This window comes from Plutella xylostella, chromosome 6 (assembly GCF_932276165.1).
Source record: "Plutella xylostella chromosome 6, ilPluXylo3.1, whole genome shotgun sequence".
NCBI lineage: Eukaryota > Metazoa > Arthropoda > Insecta > Lepidoptera > Plutellidae > Plutella > Plutella xylostella.
The window spans coordinates 9,687,309-9,707,737 of NC_063986.1; the positions used below are offsets into that span (position 1 = coordinate 9,687,309).

The window sequence follows — 20,429 nt, forward strand, 5'->3', positions numbered from 1 at the left end:
AACAAAACGACATCACGCAAACTAACGGAAGTAAAATTCTAATTAACATAATGAAGTTTGCGGCCAAGTTTTACTGAATGAAAACTTTCAGTTAGATACGGAGTTTCACAATGCTGAACTTTATGAAGGAGTTTGTTTGGACTGTATTGTATGGAGACTTAGAATAGCCGCTTCTAGACTCGTGTAAACTCTGTCCCGAGGCTTCAGCGCCGGCAGAGGTCGTAGGCTCCGCGGCACACGATTTTGCTCTTTCGAGGCGAGCGGTGCGCCCGGACCAGTGACACTCTATAGCTCTCCAGCCCATCACATACATTATCACCAACCAATCTCTTGCCAGTGACTGTTGCCCTGGTACAAGGTAAGCCGATCTTTAGTTTACCGAGCACTTAGCGAGCTTCCCGCAACCCACTGAACATTCTAGTCAATCGTTCGGCAATTCGACGTAATATACGAATAGTTATTAGCCCTTGTGTACAGTTTTATCGATTGCACGTTTTCATCATATTTTAGTTCGGCACCGGTGTGTATGTCCCCATTGAGGTGAACCATGTGACCTTTTTAGGAAAATTCCTTCTGTTTTTTTGTGAATACTTTCAGATCCCAACCCCAACGTAGGTATTATTCGGAAGTAGGTCCATAATTGATTGGGTTTTACAGGCATTTATGCGTTAAATTTTTGGTTGATTCGGTTCATTTCAAGTTCCATGTATACTTATTATAAACATAACCGTCTACCCTTACTTGGTATGACATTATGTACAGACAGTATGGACAGTATCGACCGGCCATGACTATTGTTAGTGCGTAGCTAGTACAAGCTATTATTAGAAGTATGTACCTATGTCAAACCATATTAACATTTGGTTTTGTGGGATGTATGTAATAGCATAAGTTGTTTTCTTTGAATAAAGATTTATTCTATTCTATTCTATTCTATGTCCTGATTTCAGTTGTATCTGATCGTTTCTTGGTTACAGGCAGATGACTTTCTGTCTTGATGGATTCAAGTCTTACTGCTAGTTCTCGAGTAGATATTCATCATTAAAATGTAAAATAAAAACTGCTATTTTGAGAGTCAGTATGTTTCTTATCGACATATTTGTTATTAACTAGGTAGACACTGCTAAATTATACTATTATGAATTCATCGTATTCATCTTGAATGCAAATATCAATAATTCATACATTTATCTATGAATCTCAGATGAATTATTACAGAATTGCCTATCGGTAAAGATCATAAGCATACCTGTAAGTATATTTTTTGTAGCGTATCGTACCTTGCAGAAAAAGTCTAGTAAACAAGTTCACGAATCGGTGTCAGACCGAATTGCCCGGAGACATTCGCAATAACAGCAATTGGCTCACTTGCTCTGCTGACTCTGATCGAGTCATCGCATCCTACGTACAAATTACATTTGTGGCCTGTTTACGGTCCGACTGCTCTCATTTAAGATCTTACCCCTAATTCATAGACTGTATTTTACGTTTAGATAACGTTTACAAATGAGTTCGAAACACTAAAGTTAATACTGTAATAATGTCAGTCAATAAGTCAAAATACACACACAACTTAATTTGTAAACCTATTTAAAGTGATAAAAAGCTTTATGAATTCTTCAATAAATAATAACATCAGTCTACGAGTATAACCATAATTAAAACATTGTAACGAATATTTCAGTTTGTCAAAGTAATATATATACAGGGTTATTGGTAAGTAGACCTGATCCTTTCAGGAGGAGATAGAGGAAGGCATTTCTAGTCGATTATATCTTATAATGCATTATCCGAAACTTAACCATTTCAAAGATATTTAATATTAAAGGTTTTTTGTATTTTTGCCAAAATTTCATGTTTAAAACCGAAAATAAAAAAAACTAGCCATATTTCAATACTTTTTTTGTTTCTTTAGCATTAGTAACATCTTAATAAACTAATTAAAATAATCAAATGTGCATTATTCGACTTAAATTAGACACAATACCTCAAAATAGATAAACATTTTATAAAAATATTCAAAACCTAAATACAAATAAGTTAAATTAAAAAAGAATTTCATATAACAATTTTTTGTGCACTTCAGCTTAAAAACATTGTCAACTTATAAGCTTTCAAATGAGATATTTCAATATCAAATCGATTTAGGTATCACCAAGATATGGTCAAAACAATCAGAGAAGGCGGACAAAATTCATCAGAAAAACTAACAAAATTAGCGCAATTTAAAGGTAAAAAGTGTGATGGTTTTCAGTCCTGTTCACTTTAGTATGGAAACCCCTGTTGAGTTTTCTCCGCTTTCTCTGATTGTTTTGGCCATATCTTAGTGATACCTAAATCGATTTGATATTGAAATATCTCATTTGAAAGCTTATAAGTTGACAATGTTTTTAAGCTGAAGTGCACAAAAAATTGTTATATGAAATTCTTTTTTAATTTAACTTATTTGTTTTAAGGTTTTGAATATTTTTAAAAAATGTTTATCTATTTTGAGGTATTGTGTCTTATTTAAGTCGAATAATGGACATTTGATTATTTTAATTAGTTTATTAAGATGTTACTAATGCTAAAGAAACAAAAAAAGTATTGAAATATGGCTAGTTTTTTTTATTATCGGATTTAAACATGAAATTTTGGCAAAAATTCAAAAAATATTAAATATCTTTGAAATGGTTAAGTTTCGGATAATGCATTATAGGGTATAATCGACTGGAAATGCCTTCCTCTATCACCTCTTGAAAGGATCAGGTCTACTTGCAAATAACCCTGTATATAACAGGCATATAGGAACATAAAGCAGACAATAGTGCGATGTTTCAATTGATCGCTCTTCCACAAATAGCTCTACATACTTAAATGAATTTTGGCATACCATTCATATATAATTCGCGAACAAAGCCTTTTTTTACAAGTCAGTTACCTTTCAGACATTTTTATATTATTTTAAGGCCCTGTTTCACAATGTCTGATTAGTGACAATGTCTGTCTGGTTGGTAAATACCTGTGAGATAAAATACATGCTGTCACTATCAAAAAAATAATATCAGAAAGTGACAGCATGTATTTTATCTTACAGGTATTTACCAACCAGACATTGTGAAACAGGGGCTAATTCTATTTATTTAATATGGCGCATCAACATTTATTTGCGTCAGTAAACTTAATAATATTATCCTCTATTTAATATTTTATGGTATTTTTTTCTAATTCTAGGTATACTGACTTTGCTTCTAAATATAGACCCTGTCCATGTTTTAATATCATTAAAATAAAATAAGATGTCTAATCGGCCATTTCACAACTTCGTATTATTTTCATTATTTTAGGCCGTATCGGATTAATATAAAACTGTGTGATGTTAATGAGCATGTAGCATTCTAAAATCTGCAATTTCTTGAGTCATATTCATATACAATGACCTATTATTATAAAGCCAACATTGCTTCTGATAAAGGCCCATACTGTCTAATGCAGCTAGCTCCCGCTATCGCATCCTACGGAAATGATGTGTTTTCTGCATCATTAATATGTATGAGGATAGTAAAGATTTAGTTACCGTCCAATGACGAGTAAAAGTGTACCTTTTTGCATTAGACCCAAAGATAATGTAACAAATAAGTAATGGTAAGAACCTGACCACCGTTAACGACATATAACACTAGTGCCAATTTCACCATAGAGTCGGTTTTCTAACCGATTATGATTGGTTCATCAATTATGCGTCATCTCCATATAAAATTCTTGACAGATGTGTCAAAAGTCAACCACTAATACCTGGTTATGCTCTAACCGTCTATGGAGAAATTGGCACTAAAAGTCGCAGAACTTTTGAACGGCTTGTCTGCTTTAGATAGAATATGGCTAAGAACACTCGGGGTAACATTAAAAACATTAAATTTCCTTAATTTCACAAGTAGTTCCTACTAACTAGCTAGTTATTCGTCATAATCATTGGAGGGTTTATTGACTTTGATTACAATTAAGCACCTTCTACTTATGACAATAAAATCAAAGAGGTTTAAACGGAATTTATTTATCGCCTCAAGCTAACAAGATATACCTACACTTCAACATCATAATCAGCTATCGGTGAAGCGGAACTGTGACAGCCTTTGTGAAATGGTGGTCGACTAATAATCATGACAATCAATAAATAATTGCAAAATTTTACGTTGAATAATTGATATTATATTCGACAATATTTCTTTGTTCGTGGTCTAGACAACTCATATATCCCAACTTTGCCAACCATCACTGGTATTTGGCAGATATGATCTACCCACTGGTTTCCTCCTTCAATTACTGAATTTTACTTCTTGAGATCTTACCACGTGAACGAAAGATAAACAACTACTATAATGAACTTCCTTATTTATACCTCTCCATGGGATTACTATCAGCCGACAAACAGCTGATCTTTCTTGCCTTTTGTTGAAATTAGGAGGATTCTTGTTTTAGTAAGTGCTTCCTTGAGAGCTTTTTGTAACATTAAAAAACATGTTTTTTTATGGGTGATAACAAAAAAATTTACCTTTATATTCGAGGAACTTTGTGAAATTTTATCTAGTTTATTATTATGTATAATTTTATAGTGACACTAATTAGAAATGCTAAGAAACTTGTTTTATGTACGTCATCAGATGACTATGACGTAAGTGAACCAATTAATGTTATGTTCTATCTAATCTTTTATAGCGTTTTTGATAATGATTCGTTCTTAGATCCGTTTAAAGTAATTAAATAAATAAACATTGGACTGAAGGTATCTAAATAGGCAGTTTTATTATCGGTAGTGGTAAGTACCTATTTTATTTGTACGATCATAAACCATAGATTTAAAACCCACTTTGCATTATTTCTTAATTTTGCTAAAAGTTGCATTTTTCTGGCGTCTTAGGTCAAGTAATAACAATTGATTCTTGCCACTACAACTGTAATCTCTACAACTTCGTCGTGAGTCATGCTTCACCATCATCAGCCAATAGCAGTCCACTACTGGACGTAGGCCTCTCCCAAAACACGCCACTGGATGCGATATATATAGCTATCCAAGCCATGTTTGATCTAGTTTACAATATTAAACCTTGGATCCTTCATCATTATATTGATCCTCATGTTTACAATAAATTAACGAGGCAATCAGTTCAAAAATGTGTGCCTTTTTTATTACTAACTTATGTAGGTAGGTACTTAAGTTTTTCTTCATTTTGTGTACATGGTAAAGTGGTTATTAGCATAAGTCAGTTAGATTACTTATCAGTCGATCACAGCCAAGTTAGTATTGGTGCTGTATTTATGTCACCGAAGGCTCCTTCCATGTTCCTCGTTGATTCGTTGTATTTAATACTTTAATTTCTACGTTGTACAATACATACGAGTACAAGGTTCTATCAATAAGTTCCAAAAATCGAGACATTTGTTTCAAATAATGTTTATTACGCATAAACTTATACTTAAAACTTATTAAAAATGGTTATTTACACTTGAATAGGAATCCACTTCCAAGTCTTTTTATTATTGTCACACATAGATCAACGCGGACTCGCGTGTAGTTTGTCACATTTAAAAATACAAACAATATTGTCACGTTTACTTCCTAGCTCATAAATTCATTTAGAAAAAATTCTCATTTTCCACAAACATTACCCTAGAAAACTCATAAATAAACATACATAAATATTCGTTTATAGTTCCACTTTCCCCGCCTGCGTCAGGACTCGACCCGGCTTGACGCAATCGCCGGTCGAGATATTTCCGTCTGACTTTAGCAAAAAGTCCGAACCCCAATCTCTGGAGCATGGCATGATGCCATTTACAATATTTGGTATACCTTCAGCTAACTGTATTTACAACCTATCCGAATCTTTTGGGGAAGAATTCTGGGGGTTGTGTGTTGGCTTGAGGCGGTGGGGTGGGCGGGATCTCGTGCTGGGGCTTCAGCAGACAGGGGTTGCTGAGGGTCTGCTCTGGACTGCAATGTACCCTGGTGCTGCTCAGGTGCGAGGGCGTGAGGTGCAGCTTGGGCACGTCAGCCTTCGAGACCACCGGGCGTTCTGGCTTCGGCTGCATTTCTGGAAAGCAAAAAAAATAAATAATGTTAGTTATACTCTTTGAGTAATGTTTATTTTCTATGTATGCACGTGGATTTTATCGTCATTAGAATATTTTTGGCACTAGAAATCTTTTGAATTTTGGGAATCGCAACAAGGAAAAAATACGAGTTTTCAGGAATTTTATGGACATTGTTGTTTACATCAGATACCTTGCTAAAGAGGACAAAAATCGCATCAACTTCACAAATTATTGCGATTATTCAGGGAAATTTATTCCTAACGTAAAATTTATGGAAAATTATTGGTTCGGCGAAAAGGCTTTTGGCGAAACACTGCATTATCTAATAAGCACTCAAACTCTATCAGTGATTCGATCAAGTCACGTCCTTGAAAGCATATTGTACCAACATAAATTTTCCACCAAACTTTGCAGTAAAGACTTACAATTCTTTACGGAAAAACTCGTTACAATTCGCATAAAACACGATAATTTATTAAAGCGATAAAAAATTTAAACTCACTTGAAATATCGAGAGTAATGTTTTCCAACCTTGAACTGATAACTTGCACACCGTTCACAAACATTTGATTGGGCACTGGACGTGTTGATTCACTGAGGATTTGATATGAAATGTGCGTTGTTTAGGAAGCGTCTTGGTTTTATAGATTGTGCGGTTCTGAGTCACATTTGGCTCGAGCGGGCAGCGCGAGCGCGTCACGCCGCTCTGACGCCAGATTGTGTGACGCCAGTCCACTGCCTGTCTCCCATCTAGTTTTTTATATACGCACGTCTTGTAACTGGAGTACCTATATGAGCAGTAGGTATTCTCAATTGGTATAATTAGCGGTTGATCCAGGAACTCTGCCTTTTGTCCGGCAATTCATTCAACTTGTCGTGTTTGATGTACTTTGTACTGGTACTGGTGATTCCTTCTACGCATTTATCCTTCCTACCTACGTTGTACTTATCTTGTTTGCATTATCTCTTAGGTGTTCTGTCCAAGCAGTGAAGTGGCTTTCTTTACATTATCAGTAACATAAGCCGTTAAACCTCTATTCCTCATTGCTTCACTATCTATAATCAGCCGAATAAGATAGACACGTTTTAAAGGTCTTCATGAACGTCATTTCAAGATAGCTGTCCATGTATGTGCAATATGACTTCGATAAAACTGTGTATTCTTGCTATTATCAATTGATACGGCAATTTTTGCGGTTGTACGTAAGTACTTACGTTATTACTACTTGTGAAGAATACCAAGAATTTTAGAAGCTAATTTTACCATATCACTGAAATGAATCCTATGGTAATTTTGAGGTAGTCACCATCATTTGTTTCTTAGCCATTCATTTACAGGAAGTCTTAAATTATGAATTTGTAGGTGAAGGTTAGACAAGCCCCTTTGAGAGTGTCCCTGTGTCGATTCCACGATATGTTTCAATGCACATGTGACCTCAATTTAGTACGATTTGTTTTTGTTTTTACCGTCAGCCACCTCGGCCACTTGGGGGAAATTAATTTTCCTCGAGAACCGTAAATACTTACTGTTTAATTTATTAGAATGTAGAGTTGAATCATGTTGGTAAATTTACTATTAGCGTGTTGAAGTAGTTTGTTGTCGTCACATTATGTATGTTTATTTGAATTATTTTGTTATTGTTATTATATGAGGCTGTATTGTTTATTTGCAGGGTAAACTTTCCATTCTTGTGAATAAAAATGTGTAGGTTTCTAATACTTTTCTCAATTAAAGTTATTTTTCAACAGTTTCATAAGTTGTTTTTTGAAAACTGCTTTAAGATTACCGGTCGTGATGTTCTTCTTAGCAGGTCGATGATAAACTTATATCAATGCTACTAGCGTTTGAACCGAGTTAAAAGGATTAGCCATTAAGATTACAGATATTATTTGTCAGTCGTTGATGACCCAGAGGGGTGCGCCGGAAGTATAAGACACCTACAATTGGTGCGTCAATGAGGGAAGCTCATTTCGAGCTCACCAAGGCTATGATAAAATGTACGGTTCTCTACACTCTCACCATTACTAAAGACTTGTCAAATGGGTTTGTCTAACATGTGAAACACTATAATGGTGTGATGCTGATGACTCACTCAGTCTCTGACCTCTCAGTGCAGTGACTCAGTATACTTAAGTATTAATACAAGTTGCTGTTTCTGTTTATCTAGTTATTTCAAAGTTTTGTTTTTTTAAGGATTTGTAATAAAAAAATATGTTTTTCAAATTCAGATACCTAAGTTTTTTAGTACATAACATTCAAATCTTGAATTTAGTTCCTAGGTGCTTTTAATTTCAGTAAAGGTTCATAATTACCACTAATATCCCACATGGTATTGTAGTGTTAGGAGTGTTATGACATATGAATATAAACTATTTATAGTTATTTGCAAATAGGTATAGGTATCCTTTTTAATTATAAAAATTATAGGTACTTATGATCTACATATTACATATGTAGGTATATTATAGTCTGAATAATCTTACGTCAATCGTAAAGCTTTTTATTTTTAATATCAATATACTAAACCTGAACCTTAAATATGTTTATTCTAATTTATTCTCACAGATTAAATACACAGATCTCATCAGTTTTAACTAAATCTACTTATATCATTAGGTAACTTACTTAAAACTTATGTGTAGTTAGATTAGTGAATTTGAAAACTAAATATAACTTGTAGTAAAAACATCGTTCATTTATCACGAAATAAATAATCCTCCCATCCATCAACAAATACCTAGGTACTAACCATTCATTATTTTAGTAAATTACTATATATCGTCATATCTCACTGATCAAGTTATCATTCACCGCGGCTTTGACATCACTTAGCATCAAAGTTCATCGATAACACTAAAGGCACCTTATGGCAGTAGAATGAACGACTCGCGACTCGTAAACTAATAAAAACTTTACTGTCTTTATAGTTTCAAGGAGATATCGCGAATAAGCGAACGCCTCGTCTAAAGAAGAATTATGACCTAGGATTTTCGACTTTATAGTTTTGAAGAACATAAACTTTGAAGTCTGAAGTATGGATGCTAACAGCGGCAGTCGGGTAAGCCTCGTGACATCACTGCACGAGAGCACTGAGTACTTTACCTCGCACCTACTGCACATTCATAAACTCCTGGTATTCAGAAAAGTTTATTTAGAAGAACAAAACTCTGTCTGAAAGTTTTTTTCAACGTTTTTACCTAAATGTGCATCGCCCACGTAACTTTACAGGTTTCAATTGTATGGCGGCGTACAATAGGAATGAAATTGCCCTTTTCAAGCTGTAAAGCCAGCCTTTTGCAAGGCGATGAATTATACGTGATGAAAAGCGATAATTTCCATTTGCCTTCACAAGAAGTGAAAGAAGCTCGCTCCTTAGTCGACTTCAGCTCTATTAAGTAATCAATTGAACCAACACTTCATCTGATAAGCTAAACGAAACCGCCAAGTCTACATGTAACTTTGCGCCGACTTAGAAACTTGGATGAAACTTTAATCAGTTGACAAAATAATGTTAACTTTTGTTTCTATATCATTACAACTTTTCTTATTATATTTGTTTTGTTCTCTCTACTATTTTATATTATAATATGTATGGGTAAAGAATAAGCATTTCTGTTCGCTCCAACACTAAATTTACGAGTATTTTATTTAAATTTTGACATTTTGTTTTGATGCTTGCCTGGTAGCTACCAATACGTTAGATCACGCGAGGGTGAGCCAGTTTGCTCCGACGTACTTACCTACCGATATAATATTGATTTTTCACTGGCTGTGACAGAACTTTCTGTATCTTCTATATCATTCAACAAAAAACGTTTGCAGTCTATATAACTACCCACGAGTACTTAACTAACCTATGAAAAATGGTACTTATTTACATACATAGGTATAGGTAGGCAGCAAAAATTGTGAAATTAATTTTCATATAACAATCACACGCCCATGCCATAATAGGGGTTTCCATCAAGGCTATCTAATCAGATAATTTCTGCAATCAGATGATTCATGAAGTTTTCAGTAAGTTAGACAGAACATTGTAATATATGGGTATCGGAGAAACCCTAACATACAGGGTGGTAACCAATTTATCGTACAACGAGACCTTGCAAAAGACGAATCCAATAGATAAAGAACATGCGTGACTATAACACTAAACTTGCCAGTTGGAACGCAACGGCAAATCCTGAGGCTTAACTAAATGTTGTAGTAACTAGAATTCTAGATCATAGTGGATGGATAAACAATGAAAATATTGACGGATATCTAATAATTACTTCGGGATTCGTAGCTATGTTTTGAAAGTTCCGTAATAATATGTCAGTCAATCCGTTTCAGGAGTTAGGAAGTATAAAAGAGGACCTGATAAGAGGATGGATGTTATGGTTAAATAATTATAAAAATATTAATAAGCCAAATGGACAAAGTGTCTCAAGGCTTACAAGTTTAGAATAAAAAATTTTTTTTTAAAAAGATCTACGGTGATCATCTGAACTGTCTCATACCTTATAGATCACGATTTCCCGGTTTCACTTTTAGCATTTATTTTGGTACTAAAAGGTTATTTTGGTATGTTATGAAAGTTTCTGGAAATTAACGGATATTTTGAGTTGTTTACATGTTTGCAGTAATGCTGGCATATCTCGTCCAAATCGCCTGTTAGTTTCCGAATGGCATTAATAATAATCTTCGAGTAAGGCATACTACTACCAACCTACTACCAATATGAGCCATAAACAGGTCATAATTATTTTAATGATTTAGCAATTCCAGAAGATTTTCTCATATCATAATAATAATGATTAAAATAGCTACAGTTGAAGCCAAATTGACCTACTAGCCGAGTTCGTGACAAGTTCTATCTATCGGCCGATGTTCAAACGAAAAAGAAAAAAATAAGGGGGTCGAGAGCCGAGCCATGTGGGGGAATGCTCAGCCCTGACTTGGAAATGCCGTTTATTTCATTACTAACCTAAAGTTTTTTGTTTCCGGAAGATTAAATGCCGTAGGTAGTTTACGTTACAATGGATAACAATATACCTATCCTAATTAGGCTTATAAAACCTACATATAACTAGGTACGTACAGACAAATTGATAACATAGTGTATCATGATCTTCGCTTTGAATAGAAATTAAATCAATAGGTATACGGATCCATACACTTAGATTATTAGTATGCTGATGCTCAATTATAAATAAGTTATACAAGGTATTTTCTGGTTGTGGACGATTCTTACCTGATGATGATGATTGTATTAATGTTAGTAAGATGTGTGGAGGTTGTAGAGAAATTCGTGTAATATGCTTTTGTTTTGATTCAGTGAGTGAGGGCCGGTGACGGCGCGCGCCGCACCGCCCCCACCCACGGTCATATCGTGATCCATCCTCTTACTAAAGGCATTATGTATTTTGCCAAATTTCCAATATTAAACTACTAATAAAAGAGAACACTGCCAAATTTGGGTTGCACAAATCGTGCGATTACTTACAAAATACCTGAGGAACTTGTTAGAGTCATGTAGGTATTGCTTTTTAATCCAACTCTACCTATCTAAAATGCGTCACAAATTTTTATGTAGGTAGGTATGTCTAAAAAACCGCATTTTATGTTCGACGCTAATGTATCTTGACATGCTGCCAAATGCATTAAAACTTTCGGTAAATGTTGGTTGTTGTACTTAACGAAATTACAGCTTATCACTATCTAAATCTCCCGGTACAGTGTATAGAACATAGCGAAACAGTAGCAAGTTAGAATTAGTTTCAAAGTAATTGGATGGTGTATATTTGCATGTAGGGCCCGGTGGAAGGTCGACCGCCGAGTGGCAGCGCAGCCCCGCCGAGTCAGCCGCCGCCGCGCCCGCCGCTCGCGCGCGCCGACTCGCGCTCCTCGTTCTACCCGCCGGCCCCGCGCCCCGCCGCGCCCGGCGCCCCGCAGCAGCGCCCGCAGTTCCAGCCCGGCGGCCCCGTCACCAACCCGCCGCAGTTCGCACCTCGCCCCGGCACCCCCGCGCCCCGCGGCCCCGCCCCGCCCGGCCCGCCGCAGAACCAGGGACCTCGCCTGCCGGTTCCGCCGCGACCTGCCACCCAGCAGCCCTTCGCGCCGCAGCAAGCCCCGCGGCCGCAGCAACCTCTCACCGGAGCACCCCTGAGAGCTCCTCCACCGAACAACCTTCAGTTCGGTCCGAGGCAGCCACCGCAATTCGGGGGAGGGGTCACCCCTGACGGAACTAGACCGTTGCTTCCTCAACAGTCTAACGGAGTCATTCGAAACGGTGCACCGTCTACAGCAGCCCCGTATACGCAACAGGCCTTGTCTAGACAATCATCTCAGGGCTCTATCAAGGGCGCTGAGACTTTAAACGCAGCGCCAAATAAACAAAGCAATCTGGATACTCAAAGCGTAAGCAATGAAAATCAAAATTCTAACAAAATGGAGACATATGATGTTCCAGGAGCCCCAAAAAGTAGAAGCTACAGCGTTGCAGCTCCTCTTGGAGCACCAAGTCCATTAAAAGTGGAAGATGACCGCCGCAAGTCTATCAGCGTTGTTGGAGGAAGGGTGGACGATATGATTAGCCGAAGCCCCGGTCTTGGCTTTATTCAGGAGAGCAAAGTTGAAAGTCAGGACAACATTCGTGGTTCTAAAGAAAGCGTAAAAGGACAAGAAGTTTCTGACCGGCCGGAATCGAGAATTTCAACTAAAATGACAGATTCCTTTATAGAATCCCTACCAACAGCCACAAATAGAAAACGGGCCGATGATGATGACGACGTGGTTCTACAGAATATATCAACGGCATCGAAAAATATGAGCCTTGGTAAACCTGTTGAACAAAGTCAAAACAAAGTGGATATGTCAGACCGCTCACCATCTCTGTCTCGCAGCGAGGACTCGCCAGAGCTGAAGCAGCCCGCTCAAAATGTTTTCAAAACGGCACCAAATCAGAATGGACCACCAGAGCCACAGCGTCCTAAGACACCAAGCTCTCAAGCAAAAACAGAGTCGAAATCGAACATTGATACAACTCCAATTAAATATCCTCCGAAATCTCCTGTGATGGACTCTAAACCACCTATTTCAATGCTGAAGAAACCTACTGAATTGAATACAAATTCTAGCGATTCCAAGAAGTCTACACCGAGAAAGACTGCATCTGCTCCAAAATACAGAACTAAAGGTAAAACGAAATAACTTTAATATTGAGACGAGCCAAAACACTTATTTTTTTTCTTATTATTTTTAAAGAAAATGTTTCGTAATATTAATTATGTACTTGGAGGTAAGTAGTAATCTATTTAACTTTAACTAACACATTTATTTTCTCCACGTTACAGATGGTGATAATGACAGTGGCGTCGACGAATCTACTCAAGGAAATGTAAGTAAAAATAATCTCTACATTTAAATATCTATAGACGATACAATTCTTCACCTTTTGCTATGTATTAGTCTTGGTAAACTCTCTTAGAAAGTAGATCCTTTTCAAGGACTTATTCGATAATTTAACACATCGCTAGGATCTCAACGGTTCGCCCAACTCCCCGAACAAGAAGACCCCGAGCAGGATTCCAAAGGAGAAGTCCAATGGAAGTTTGAAGCCGAGCCTCTCCCGCTCTTCCAGCAAGAGTGCCGCTGCCAAAACACCAGAAAGCCCCGTTCCCGGTGAAAAGAAAAGTGAGTTTATCCTTACCAATAAGATATCCGACAGTGCTTATGATATAAATATGTTTTTAAACTACTTACGATCGTCAATATTTAGGTAGAGGGTAGAGGTAAGGTTACCTATTTACGTGTATGTCAACAATATCGATTAATCTATTTCCATCTTGGTTCTGAATAATTAACTAAATTAGCTTTTACATGAACGTGTTGTAAGTACCTACTTCAATTTTTTAGCTAAATTTGTTCGAAAATAATTATTAAGTATAGTTTTATTTGTTTACAGAAGTTCCAATGAATAAAATCCAAGTTGGTAACGCTCCTTCTCCAAATATCAAGGCTGTGAAATCAAAGATTGGGTCTCTGGACAACGCCACTTACAAACCAGGTGGTGGGAAGGTCAAAATTGAAAACAGAAAATTGGATTTCAATAATGTTACACCAAAGATTGCCGCCAAAAACGACACATACGCTCCCAGTGGTGGGGCCAAAAAGGTAAAAGAATACCTATATGCTTTTTGACCTTTTGTTATTGACTAAGTATTTAAGTATGAAGGAGTTTTTTTATTGAATTAAGTTTCATAACTAAACTAAACTTTGTTCATCAGATCACAACAACCAAATTGGAATGGAATGCAAGTTCAAAGATTGGTTCCCTTCAAAACGCGACGTACAAACCAGGTGGAGGAGACAAGAAGATTGAAACTAAGAAGTTAGATTTTAAAGAGAAAGCTAAACCAAAAGTCTCTTCAACCGTGAATATCACCCACAAACCAGGAGGGGGTGATGTTAAGGTAACTATATTTTTTTCCTCACGTGAAGTAGATCATTATTTTGCAAACTGGCAATCTCATGAAAATTTGAAAAAAAATGAAAATTGCAGGTAGGTAGGTACTGTCTGTAAATAGCAAAGCTCCATAGGCTTAACACAGTATCAATCACATAATATATGAATCTAATCGTATTGAATCACAATAATGTTTTATCACACGAGAATTTGCGTAAGTGGCTAGCAGAAACTATCGTAAAATTCCAGTAAAAACTATAAATAGCAGAGTGTCGGCTTATAAAGTCACAGTATTGATAGAAGCTTTCGTTATCACAGTAGATGATGATGACTGTGTAGATAGCATACATAATGTAGGTTTTTACAAGGATTATTTGCCAATACGTATTCACAGAAAGAATCTTGCACAAAGCCTAGGCGACTAGTAGACTCGCACACATATTAATGTTCAAAATATAATGCTATTGTAATTTTCCTTCAGTCAACAATTCAGGCTGTTAAAAGCGGTACAAAAACAGTGAGTAACTAATGACAGTGTGCTGTCGTATATTTGCTCGTGTATCCAAAATGTTCGTGTGATCACTATGCACCTTCGATAAGTCAAGGTCTTTGTGGTTCGAGAGATATATGATGTTATTGTTTCTAGTATGTAAAGTGGGCGTTGCCGAGGTGGAGGGCATCACATAAACGTATTGCCTTCCATGTGTTGTGGAGTAAGGTCAGTTTGATCGATCACGTTAGATTCTCACTCGGATTGTGATGAAATGAAGAGGGGCTGCGATCACCGTTTTGAAGAATGGCTTTGGAAATGTACATAATTATTTTTGATTATTGTTCAAATTCGCCTTGATCTCCTGTTACAATATCTTTTTTGCCAATTCCATTTTTTTTTATTAGAGATCGAAAACATAATATTACACAAAACTCATTGATGGTCAAAATCTAAACACAGTTGCACTGATCACATAATTAACACAGATACACTTACGAGTTACGAGTACTTACTTAGTTAAGTTTCAGGGATACATTTTGTCTTGCTGTGATAGAATTATATTTTTTACACTTCATTTTACACTGATTATTGTGATGATGATGCCACATTATTATTATTTGACTGCTGTTTATTGCTAAAATGTGACGTTCTATATTTTACAAACCCACTTTTACACCTTGTGACTGTTTTCTGTCAAATACACTTATAGATTTAACATTTGCTTTGCTCTAATTATTCTTGTACTTTCTTGTCCCACGTTTTATTCGCACACCAAAATTTTGCAAACAGATTGAAAACCAAAAGTTGGAATTCAAAGCACAAAGCAAAGTGGGTTCCCTGGATAACGTTAAGCACAAGCCTAAGGGTGGAGATGTGAAAATATTCGATGACAAGAACTACATCAAGCAAGTGAGCGGCGTGTCGCCGGCCCCCATCAGCCGGACGGAGTCACGCCAGGAGGTGAGGCTAACGAAGATGTGTTACTGTCCACAATTTACTGTTTTTCTGTTCTTTTATGTTTTCGCTTCTTTAACGGTGATGGAAATCATTCATATCATCCGTCGTATTCGATTTATTTTTATCATTATCCGCATTGTTTGTTTCATGTTCATTATTTTTTGTTTCAGCCCGAGTATTTATACAAATTTTATTGATTTGGTTTTGAAATAAGGTATCCACTGCTTTGAAGGTGATCGTTGTTTTCGGTTGGGTTTTTGACTAACATCTCTGACTGTCACATCACATCTGTTCTTTTGTTTGTGTTTGGTTTTTTTTCGTTTCATTTTTATTGCTGTATGGTTTTCGGTTGTTTTTCTTATTGTTTTGTGCATAACCAATTTCACTTATATACTTATTAGTAATAAGTAGAGGTACTTATAAGATAAGTCTGGCAAGAATTTAATCTATTCAATTTTATTTTTTAGAGTCCAGTTCCGACGGCATCGGCGCAAGCACCAAAGTCAGACGTGAATCTGAATCAGCATCCGTGAAAAATCTACGACGTCATTTTCCAATCTTTGACGTTAAAAAGTCCAAAATAATTTTGTATTATTTTTGTTTATACCCTTGTTATAACTTTACATAACTACTTACTGTAACCTCGATGCGTAATTTTGGTGCGTACCCCGGAAAAGGTAGATTATACCGATGTCAATGTTTGTAGCATATCTTTGTAGACAATATGTAGGGATTTTCATTATCCTTCTTGTTAAATTTATTTGTTACTATGGTCAGGATTGGTTTGACTATGATAAATGTGTCTAGTTTCTATTATGTTATTTCTTATAATTAATTCAAACTTCTTAACAGCATATGCCAATAGATCAATGAAATAAAGATTTTGTTCATTTGTTAATCTATTATTTTGCTACATATGCAATTAAATATGCATAATGACACGTACCGATAGATCTTTATTACACCGTTTATAACTTTATAATAAAGTAGAATAATATTGGCATATTTTTTTTGTAACTAAGTAAAGCAGAACCAAAGTACCAAAACATTAGTCACTTGTAGATCGCATCTGGACATATTCTGTTCAAGTAAATGCAAAAATATAAAATTGCACTGATATTCGTAAATATATTAAGTATATTCATGTATATTTTGTAGGTATCTTGTATTTTTTTATAATGGACTCAGTATTTAATTGTTTTGTATAATGCAATGTATAAAACTTACAGCTTTGTATCCAAACAAAATGAATTTATTTGGAGGGAACTATCACGTAATTTGTATGAATGACCGGAATTTTCACGTAGCTATGTAACGTCAGTATAATGAAAAATGCACGGTTTTTCTAAATATGAAGAATTATATTCTCAATTGTGCGGTTTTACATTATTATATATATAACATTTAATATATTTTTCAATTGCCATGGATGTTTTCGTAAATTTCTTGCTGATGCTACATTGCTATGACGAGAAAGGTTTGGGCTTTTGATGGACTGACCAGTTATTACTAGACTTATAAATGTTTTATAATATTCTTATATAACTACGTAATACATAGGTACATGTAAAGTCTTGTAGTTTAGATAGTGCTTTTTATCTAAATGTGGAAGCTTTCGCGTCACAAAACTTAAATCATCTTTCGTTCATTATTTTCATTCATGTGCTAGAACAATTTTCTACCTAATTATTAATTTCTTAGATTCAAAGTAGCACATACATTTTTGTTTCTTCGAGTTTTTTTTAAGTAGGGGTTTCTAACTACAAATTAATTATGTTTTTGGCATATACCTTATCATTATTTAGCTTTATTAATTTTATACTTGTAAGAATCTGTAAAATATAAAGAAACATAAATATTTTGTTGCATTTTTTGAAAATTGATTAGCATTCATTTTTTTTACTTAACCAATCATTAAAGCTAAAAGACAACATTAGTAGATATTACTTAAGTTACATGATAAAATGTTAGTAAGTATGAGAAGCGTGGAACGAGTTGAGAACTACCTTTATGTAATTTGTCGAATATTTAATATATTAACAAAATTATACAAAAAGACATGTGGTTTCATTGTATGAAATACTTGAGTTTAAACCTAGGCATTAAGAGCACTGACATCAATGTTTAGACGTATCATGTTTAGTTTGAAAAAGTACAGGAAAATGTAATTATTTGAGTGTGCTTTTTGCAATATATTTATTATTATTAAGTACTGAAGTAGTGTAAGTAATTTGCAGTCACTTGCACCGGCCCGCACTTAGACCTTAGTGACCAACGGACTATGTAAGTACCTATACCTATATATTTGTGTTACTTATACATTTATTTTAAGGGTATCATTCCGGAATTCAATTCAGCCAGCAAATAAAATATTAAAATTAATGGTGAAACTGAAAACTGAACTTTCAGTTTTCTACATATCTACTTAAAAGAATTGTAACGTATTTAAGCATTTTTAAGTACTTACTTATACTTAGGTAACAAAAATATCCGGAAATAACTGGATGTCCTGTCTTTGCGTATTGTTACAAGATCACTCCTTAATAAACCAGCAAAGCATCTCTCTAAAATGTAAAAAAAAACCTTTACTTGACAATGATCAATGACAATGATCTAACAAATTCTATGTTATCCAGGACAACTACTACATGTCCATAAACGAGTGGACAGAACAACAGCGGCCGTTGACCCGCACGCGGTCGGCCCGCGCCCCGCGCACCCCGCGCTCCGCCCGCTCGCCCCGCAGAGACTACACGGAGGAAGAGGAGCGACGCATCAGCAGGAACAACGAGAGGAACAGACGAGCATCGATGGCTCGACCAATGAGCGCGCGCGAGCCGACCAGGTCTGCATGCAGCCGAGGCGGCCCGCTCAGCCAACGCCCGGCTTTCACCGTCTACTGAACACTTTGCCCATGACCCCCCAGTTTCTGAGGTTTTGAGCAACAGCCAATCACAGAGCTGTATTTGCATTCAATTCTAAACTGAAATCGGGGGTTACTTTATCATTGATGTCGTCTCTCACACTCGCACCAAGTGTTATTGTGCTAAAGATAATGACCTCGCAAATCTACTGTAAGGAATCTAACACTGTAGCTTATTGGGCATTTTAAATCTTCTCTCGGTGCATCTATTGGTGTTAAACTGTTAGTTCATTAGAAATTTAAACTTAAGTTTGTAGATATACCTACTTATTGGGTTGATGTTATTGAATTTCGTTATCGAATGAAGAAAGTATTTGTTAGAAAAAATCACTTTACCTTTATTACAGTAGAAAGTTATCTGGTAATCTTCAATTCAAACTGAATGTCATGAAAATTTCAACAACATTATATTATCATGTATGAATTATGAATATTTTACAATGCTATGCACCTTATCAATATGATGATTAAACCCAGTGTATGATATTTTAATTGCATAACATACTTTTAGAAAGATCTCACAAAAAATTGCATCAATATTGTCATGAAATCATACCTACATGCAGTACAGTAACGAGTTAACGAAACAGAAACCTAAGTACAATAAAAATAAATGTTTGTAGGTACTTAAGTAATTTTTTTTTGTATGACGTCAAGTTCTAAGGATCAAGTGCAGAATCAAGTGGGAATTACCTATGACTACGCGTTGACTTGAGATTCTTGAGAACGATTACAAACATACCGTTGTTAGAAATCATTTCTTCAAAATAATTTATCAGTACTTAACTATTACTATCGTTGTAAGTTGGTATATTTCCGTCCATAAATATAACTATGTCTTATAAAAATAATGCAAAAGATGATAAAATATATTAAGTATAGAACCTAGAACTATTTAGATGCGAGATAGTGGGCATGAACGAAGCAAAACCACAGCCTCTCAAAAATATACCTTATGGTAGTTAAGTACACACTCGTACCAAGCAGAACAACTTTCCTCCAAAGTAAAACCAGGACCCCAATTCTCGACCACTAGTTTTTAATGTCTAGTGTTAGAATTCATTGCAAAATGGTTAGGTACTATTTACAAGGCGTTACGTTGCGCCACTGGCATTAGAAACTAGTGTGGTCGAGAATTGGGGTCCTGGCTTATGTTGAAGCCGAGAGGATACCAGTAAAATATGTAGGTCTAGGTACCTACCTGTTTAGACGTGAATGCACAATAGCCGGTAGATGAACACACTGTGTAAGTAGATGATCCTATATAATGTACTGTGTTGTTTTAAAAGCAATAAATTGAAAAACTTCAAAGTTCGTATTTTATTTCGTGTTGTCAACCCTTTCAGTTAAATATTCAAGTATGGTAGGGCGTGCTGTAGAACTGATTGACACTAGTATAGTTGGTACTTTGACCAAAGTTTGACAGATCAAATTAAATTTATATTTAAATCATTCGAATTTCAAAGTTGAGTCTTTCAATAATTTTTTAACGTCAAGATTATATTAAATACTCTACCATCATTTTGAATATGTC

The 20,429-nt window shown here is 35.6% G+C and overlaps 2 protein-coding genes across 8 annotated transcripts; one reads left to right on the forward strand and one right to left on the reverse strand.

The window, feature by feature from the left end:
- The first annotated feature begins 226 nt into the window (after positions 1-226).
- Positions 227-19,501, forward strand: LOC105383857 (microtubule-associated protein tau). 7 transcript variants are annotated; one of them, XM_038119616.2, is made up of 10 exons: positions 7,183-7,275; positions 11,870-13,253; positions 13,411-13,454; positions 13,594-13,750; positions 14,022-14,230; positions 14,344-14,529; positions 15,004-15,039; positions 15,805-15,975; positions 16,143-16,186; positions 16,440-18,028. In XM_038119616.2, exons 1-9 carry the CDS (start codon positions 7,198-7,200, stop codon positions 16,167-16,169), a joined length of 2,292 nt encoding a protein of 763 aa, XP_037975544.2. In that variant the 5' UTR covers positions 7,183-7,197; the 3' UTR covers positions 16,170-16,186; positions 16,440-18,028. The 7 variants fall into 7 exon arrangements, with proteins under 7 accessions (XP_037975542.2, XP_037975544.2, XP_037975539.2 ...); XM_038119614.2 differs by lacking the exons at positions 7,183-7,275; positions 15,805-15,975; positions 16,143-16,186; positions 16,440-18,028 and adding exons at positions 227-358; positions 9,001-9,131; positions 18,609-19,501; XM_038119611.2 differs by lacking the exon at positions 16,143-16,186.
- Positions 5,416-6,816, reverse strand: LOC125488612. The gene is made up of 2 exons (XM_048621624.1): positions 6,575-6,816; positions 5,416-6,071 (listed from the first exon to the last, which is right to left on the reverse strand). The coding sequence occupies exons 1-2, from the start codon at positions 6,636-6,638 to the stop codon at positions 5,854-5,856; spliced, it is 282 nt and encodes a 93-aa protein (XP_048477581.1). The 5' UTR covers positions 6,639-6,816; the 3' UTR covers positions 5,416-5,853.
- Positions 19,502-20,429: the final 928 nt, after the last annotated feature.